The sequence below is a fragment of the Anopheles ziemanni genome, chromosome 2 (assembly GCF_943734765.1).
Source record: "Anopheles ziemanni chromosome 2, idAnoZiCoDA_A2_x.2, whole genome shotgun sequence".
NCBI classification, from domain to species: domain Eukaryota; kingdom Metazoa; phylum Arthropoda; class Insecta; order Diptera; family Culicidae; genus Anopheles; species Anopheles ziemanni.
Window position 1 is genome coordinate 41,928,309 of NC_080705.1, and position 7,809 is coordinate 41,936,117.

The 7,809-nt window shown below is 43.2% G+C and overlaps 1 protein-coding gene across 1 annotated transcript in view; it reads left to right on the forward strand.

The window, feature by feature from the left end:
• Window positions 1-339: 339 nt before the first annotated feature.
• LOC131281526 (voltage-dependent L-type calcium channel subunit beta-1) overlaps window positions 340-7,809 on the forward strand; it is a 14,678-nt gene continuing 7,208 nt past the window's right edge. Inside the window, exons 1-5 of the mRNA XM_058310865.1 lie at window positions 340-465; window positions 6,725-6,841; window positions 6,947-7,066; window positions 7,145-7,246; window positions 7,336-7,456. Of these exons, the coding sequence (XP_058166848.1) occupies window positions 340-465; window positions 6,725-6,841; window positions 6,947-7,066; window positions 7,145-7,246; window positions 7,336-7,456 (586 nt within the window). The remainder of the gene's footprint in view (window positions 466-6,724; window positions 6,842-6,946; window positions 7,067-7,144; window positions 7,247-7,335; window positions 7,457-7,809) is intronic.

Sequence of the window (7,809 nt, forward strand, 5' to 3'; positions counted from 1 at the left end):
AATGGTACTCGTTGAATGCACTATCGATCCGAAGACGTGGTACTGAAGCGAATGACTGCCTGCATCCTGTCAACGCTAGGGCCAGTGGAAAACATTATTTAAAAGGCAACCAGTTTCGCGGCCGGAAGCAGCTTCCGGGACAGCTTCAAACGGCGCCGACCGCCAACGGAGGCGCCTCCCTGCGCGGGCAACCGGGACGCCACACGAGACGCTGCACGTGACGACGGGAGACGCGCGGCACGCCGGTCATCTTGGAGCAGCACGCTAGCCGCCGCCACCGACACCGGAATAGCACCGAAAATATCCGGTCTAGAAGAAGATTGGCGGCCTGAACGGCCCATGGTTCAGCGAGCCTCATCGGATGCCCCTTCCGTGTCCGGGGGGCATCGGGAGTCGCGCGGCATCGGCCTCGGGCTGGGCTACACCTCGTACCAGAGCGCCGGCTACAACAAGCTCTTCACGCAGGTTAGTTCCGATCAGATCCCGGACGGTCGGGCTGCTCGGAAAAACACACTCGGAGGGAAACACCGGCATCGCGATGTCAAGCGAGTGGAACTTGTTTTGATTTCAAAAGATCTTGTTTTTTAGGACAGCTGAATAACCTAAAATTCAGTGTTCACGCAAAATAAATCATATTTTAGTGAGATGTTTGAGTTGGGTCCTGTATACGATTTATACGACTTTGAAATATTAACACTCAAAAAATGTACAATCCTAGGGAAAAGAAGAAAATTATCCATCAATGCATAAAATGCACTATAATTATACAATTTCGTAATTATTTCGTATTATAAATCGTAATAATTGAAATCTTTGTTCTTTTATGACTTTAATTACAATATAAAACGCAAACAGCTCAAACTGTTACAGACAGCAATCATGCTAGATTTTGCCTGATCTTTCGTGATATTGAAACAAGTTTTTAACAAAGTTTCTGCCATTGACCATTTTTTCATCTGGAAGGTTTTTAAAACTATTACAATGAACTTGTTAGGACTCATCCTAACGAGTGCCGATGAAACAGGAACTTAAAGGATTTATGAGTTGCCCCCCTTCCCCTATTCATATCATCGACCCGGAGGCGCGGGCCGATCCCAGGGATTATCGATCGGCGATCAGTCAGCGGATCGCCGAAGTTCCCTTTTTCGGTGTTGTCATCCGCCGTTGGGCTATCTTTTTTTAGCCGAATTGACAGCTGGCGTTTGGAATGAAAACTGTTGTTAACAGAGCTAGTTAGCATAATCTCAGCGTTCGTGGAAAAAAAGATCGTGTCCAACTGGCCCATCATGAAACAAACATGTGAAATGAACGAGTGAAAACGTAAAGAAAATAAGCCTTTAATATCATAAACAACGGGGTATTTTCCGATCAAACTCAACTCTAGCTTTAGCATAGAATTTGTTATTAATTTATCGATGTTTTATATTACAACCCCGTAAATAAAGGCTCGTGGGTCCCCCTCATACTGCTCCCCTAGTTTGATTTTGAAACCAAATGTTAACGGTTTACACAACAGTTCAAACAAGCATAAAGTGTAAAATCACGAATTTATATATCACTCATTGCATACCTTTTTGTGCAACGTTGTACCTGACAGGTGAAGCGACGACCGCAAAACGATGGCCTCATTTGCTCTTTTACCAAAATGTGTGCTAAAGTTTTGCTAAGCGTCTTTAATTTTCCTAAGATAGTCTGGTGCGGATGGGAATCGTAGAGTCATTACGAAATGTTAAATTCATTCCTTTATTATTGACGCCATGCATTATGTATTACATTTTCCAACGCTTTGGAAAATGATAATTTTAAGTGTTCGTTTGCCACTATTCAATAGAAATGTTTTTAAGGTAATGGAAGGATTCTTAACTGGGTTGTTGAAATGGATTGCATTTAGCGTATGTTTCTATTTTTATTGAAGACAGAAATAGCTTAATAAACCATACAACATACGGATTTTCTTATGTCACGTTTCAAGTGTGTGAAAATCAACCGTCGTGTATTTGACTGGCTAAAAATAGAACGCTGTTTACGCAAGTACCATTCAAAGTACATTTCCTTATTTGGTTTAATTAAAATAGAAAAACATCGCCTAAAATGTGCTCCTTCCCTTCGAATGAATCATTATCCAAAAGGCGTCGTTTAGCGTCAGCGGGAGCATTGAAGTGTTTGTCAAAGTTATTTTTAATGTGTTCCAAGAAATTTCCAACGCACGTCCTACCCGAACCCAAAGGCGTATGTTATGGCAGTGGTGTATTTTTAAGCGGGTTTTTGCGAATCAACTGTCACGTTCAAAATTGTCAGCTTTTTCAACCCACTCTGCGAGTGTGTATGTGTTTGTTGGCGATGGAAAATAATTTACCGCCCCATCCCAAATAATATTGACACTTTGACATCGGGGTCGCACCGGTTTGCCGCAAAAACTATTCCACCCTTTCCGGCCAATCGGCTTACAGGCAGTTTGTTTTCGATTTGGTTTCCAAAAATTCGATTCGAAGAATGTCGCGGCTGTCATCTGCCCGGCTTGGCTTCGTATAATAATCCTCCTCGAGTTTCTGGCACTCGCTTAGCGAACCCTATTTTCATGTTTGTCACCCGCAATCGTACGTTTTGTGGATGCATACTCAAATCGACCCGTATGTGCCCGACCACAATTGGCCTCGATTGGCCGGATAATTACCTTTCGCTGCCGAAAATAACCCTGCCAGCCGTGTCATTTCCGTGCCCAACCTGTTCAAGCCGCACTGTCAAACATTTCCAGTGTAATATCATTGCCGAAAAACGAAAAAGCACCCGCCGAAACATCTTACCGTCTTTGGACGAGGGGTGAATTTCAAAACTGGCCGCTGACACACTGGCAAGCAAATAGATAAATTTATCTATCATTCGCCAACAAACCTAAGGTCGATTTCCCGTATTCCTCTGGCACGATCGATAGCACTACGCGGCGTGGAGCGGTCGGTGGGTTACCGACTCGTAGAAACCGCCAAGAAGCAACCGGCCCAGACTGTGGATGTCAAAATTAAGCCAACCAAATAATGAAAACGTAAAGAAAAAGCACGGCTCACACAGGAAGCCTCATCCGTCGTGCGCCAAAGTGCATTCCATTTGCCGGGAGCCCCATTCTTGACAACGAGTCACACAGGAAATCCAATTACGGGGCAAGTCCTGTTTGGGCGTGCTGCGATTCTATGTAGTTTTTGTTTGTGCTAGGGCGACCGAAAATATCGCCATCCGGGTGGCATACTCTATCCTTCCCGGCTTGCTTTCTTCCTTCCGTTTCTCGAGGGGGTGGAAGGGGGACTTCCACGGCAAGCACATATCTTCGGATTGTCGTCGACGGAGCTTTACGTGCCACATTCTTTCTCTCCCTCTACATCAAGAAACTCTGGTACGTGTTGCAACCGCAAGGACGACGATGCAAAGCGGCGATAACGTTGTAAAGGGAGGAACCGAGTTTTCTGCATTTCTTTACCTGCCTGGCAAGACCACCGTACGTTGCATTTGACTCTTTTTGTTTGCTTTATACTGTTAGTACGATTGCACACACATGATACAACGATGAGGAACGATCGCACACACACATATGTTGCAAGGTTTAATATTGTCATAATAACAACCATCGGCGGAAGTGGAAAGGGGTGTAACAACTTCCGAGGTGGTGTTGAAGCGCAACCCTTACGATTTGGCTCGCTTTTTCACCGTTTCTATCAGAAGGCGATGAGGAAAAACTGTGATAAAAAAGCTTTGCTCCAGATTGCAGCACATGCAAGAACAATACCTGCAGTTCTGACCCTCAGCTCGAGGGGAAGAGTGGAAAGGGTTTAGATGTTTGTGACATTTTCTTACCTCGTCCCTGTCGTTGTTTTCCGTATCCTGGGGAAAATGCGACGAGAAGGGAAGCAAGGAAGGGATGCAGTAACTTTTGGCAGTGAAATGTTGCAATAAATTTTGTCATCGTTTAATATATTCTACAATTTACGTACCGAGCCCAGTCGATCGAATGAAAGGGGAAAAACGGGAAGAACTTTCCCTCGGGGAAAACCCCCTACCGAAGCGATGATGTAAATAAACCTCCAAAGGGGGCTCGTCTATTCCGATGCACCGATAATGCACCTTAAAAGAAAAAAAACCAAAAGGGGCGACAGAGGAAAACAAACCGTCTCACACTACCCGGGTTGCAGGTTTTCCTTCCTGCCTAGTGTAAGTGATTTTCTCGAGGGACGGCGAGCAGAGTACGAGCCAACGGTCGTGTGCAATGAGGCATGCATGTTTGCATGCCATACTGCACCAGCCTGAGGGCAAAGGGCAACTGTATCCGGGTGCACACCACCACCACGGCACGACATGATGATTTTCTTTGTTGTTTCCCAGCGCTGAACAGGGAATTTTCAAGCAAATTGGTGTCACTTTTCTTTATCACTATGCTATGGCCCCAAATGCACACTGGTTTTAGTTTTCTTGCGAAGGTAAAACTTTTTTTTTGAATTGCGAGGAAAATTATTTTGTGAATATGAGCGTTGTTAAATTAAGCAGTATTGAATTAAAGTTTAAATTTAATAACAAAAGTTTAAAGGGGTTTGATAAATTTATTTTAGAAAATGTTTGAGCTGATTCGTTCAAACCCGAATCTGATATCGAAGAAAGCTTGGGGGTTGGAAATTTGAAAGCCCCATAAAACATTAATCGCTTAATTTCATGACAAAATTAAATAAATTGTTTCTTTTTGTACAAAGAAATTCTTAAAACAAGAAGACATTTGTGGTTTCTGTACAAAACCCAAACCTTCATACTTTATTCAGTGAACGTTCACTTTAAGGAACAGTCCGTATTCATGTGACTTATACCGCATCTATCATTCAACAACGATTATTGGCTCGAATTTAATTATTATCTGTAATTAGTTCCTTCTTTTTAATAAGTTAGAATCCTTTTTAATAAGTTTTATCTGTTCAGTATGAAACTGAAGTTTCGCTCTTAACCAATAAGCAGCAATTTATGGCTTCCTAAAAACATCTTCCTTGTAACGATGGTATTGTTTATATAGTTGTGGTATCGAGTATCTTTAGTGATATCAATGCAGAATCTTTAAAAACACTAAATATATTTCAACTATAATTTATTTACTATTTTTTATGAATAAAATGGCATACAGAATGCCAAATTACTCATAGACTAATGCATTGGTCTCATGGTCTTCAATAAATTTTGCAGTGCTTTATAGCCTTAAGAAAATCATGATGTACGTTATAAATTCTTAAGGAACCCAACATATCAGAACATGGTATTTTTGCGCAGTTTTATTTATTTCTTCAAAGATCTAGGATTTTATTCCACTACGTTTGGACTGCAATCACTATTGGAAATAACACCTCCACTTACCCTAACGTTTTTGTATGTAAAAAAGAAGTATTATTACAGAAAGCATGTTCCTAACAAAACGGGTTAACCATACAAAGGTGATTTTACACACGGATAAGCCAGTATTATGTAAAGTTCTTTTTTTTTATTTTTTGGCGAAACTAATGCCTTTTCAATAGTAATAGCATCTGAAATGCTAATTAAACAACTGGAAAACGTTTTTTTAAAATCTAGAGAGCAAACGGATACAATCGAAATCCAGTTTACCTTGGGGAATTATTAAATCATTTTAATAAACTCTCCTTTTTACGACTACGAGGGAAGTAGCACTTCGACGAAAATCTAAGAATTCTAAGTTTATTATGATGATTTGTATGCTATAACTATGTATATCCTTAGTTGTTATTCTGATCTCAGAAATGAAATTTACGTGATTGCACTAATATAAAATGGTACTGCATTCTGATGAAAATAAGCATGCAACAAGTCTTTCCACTTGCCGGCTCGACCACCCTGGACCAAATAATTCATACTTTGTATCCACAAAAGTAAAACGAATAACCTTCCCGCGTTCAACTGCAAAGAAGGGAGAAATACTGCACGTGCCAAAGCCGCCCAGCACCCCGGTTCCCTCGTCCCCGGTGCGGTGGCTCCACTCATGTTTATTTCCGATCCGTTGTCGTAAATACGGCAAACACCGTAATCGCCTCTCCGGATAGATCCTTTTGCGCGACACGGCACGAGGCTGTTCCCGGCCCGCCCATCCAGTATCCAGTGGACCTAGAAGGAGTCGCTCCTTTCACGCACTCGCCGGCAACAGTCGATCCCAGTGACGGTCGCGCCGCTGTCGCCATTTTGTGGGCTAAAAATAGCCTCAACAACAAACATGCCCACCCCTTCGTCGGTCTCGTTTTGTCTCCATCCCTTCGCCAGCGGGACTGAAGCGGAAAAATCGGAGACAAACCGTCGTACATGCCTCTCGATGCGTTCATGCAACACAGCCACATACCGGAAGGGTACCGAAGTGTCACTACCCGGCGCCGCCCCGAAGTAGACTTTCCACTGTTTGACGCAGTTTTTGACGTTTGTCGTTTGCTTAGTGCGCTCTGTATATAGCGGGGGCTGTCCTGGTTAGTTCCTATCCCGAACAAGCTAGCGAGAACCTGAAGTTAGAGGAGGTGGCCGTCGGCCATCTTTAGTGTTACGTCGTTAAGCTGGCCGCCCTAGTGTTTCTGCCTTTCCATTATCCTAGCGCGTAGTAGAAAGTGCCGATTTGCGTGCAGTTACGCTTAGGCTCACGCTGGCGCCGCTTCAGAGATTCAGCATGAGATTAATGGGAATTACTTTTCCTACTTGCGACCATTTACAGGGTTCAGCGGATTCCAACTATTCTCAACCATCATCCGATCTGTCGCTAGACGAGGAAAAGGAATCGCTTCGGCGAGAGAAGGAACGCCAGGCGCTGGGTCAGTTGGAAAAAGCGAGGGTAAGTCCACAGAAAGCTCCGCCGGAAGAGGAGGCCCAGATATCATTAGGTCGCACCTTCCTTTTCTCCCTCTTTCTCTTTCACACACGCATCCACTTTCTGCAGAGTAAACCTGTTGCATTTGCTGTGAGGACGAATGTCTCGTACGATGGCAGTTTGGATGACGACTCGCCGGTGCACGGCAGTGCAGTATCGTTCGAGGTGGGAGATTTTCTTCATATCAAGGTAAGTCAAGGGCTGCACACTCCCTCAATCTCTCGTTGTGTCACCACCCTGATCTACGAACCACTCATGTTTCCACAGGAGAAATACGACAATAATTGGTGGATTGGGCGATTGGTTAAAGAAGGCTGTGAAGTGGGATTCATTCCCAGTCCCGTTAAGCTAGAACACATACGAATGCAGGTAAGTACAACACCAACTCTAGGACAAATGGACGACCCTGAGCTTGATTCACTCATGATCTTCGTTTCTTTTTTTTTCATCCTTCGCAGGCGTCGGCGGCCCGCTCATCCAAGCTATATACAAGTAAGGGATCATCATCTAGCGGTAATTTAGGAGCATCTGGAGTACCAGGTGCGGAACCATCACGAGGTAGCACACCCCCAACACCTGGTATGACACAGATTTACTTTATCTCTTTCGTTTTGTATGTGGTTTCCGTTGATGTCGAATCTTTATCCGATTCCGATTTCGATGTGTGTGTTTTATTTTTAACTTATGTTTCAATTATCTTCGGTTAGTTTTTATTTCCCCCTTTGTTTCTTTCAATAATGCTAATAGGTTCGATCGGTTTTGTTTTCCCTCGCGTTGTTAACTACTTTTATTCGCTGGCTGTATCAGTAAACTATCTGGATGTGAATTGTAGTTAGTATATTGATATGTATTTGGATGTAGAAATGTGAGGACAAACCGGAATATTTTCACATGCTGATGTAATTGAAAACAAAAAAATCTAATGTAATGTA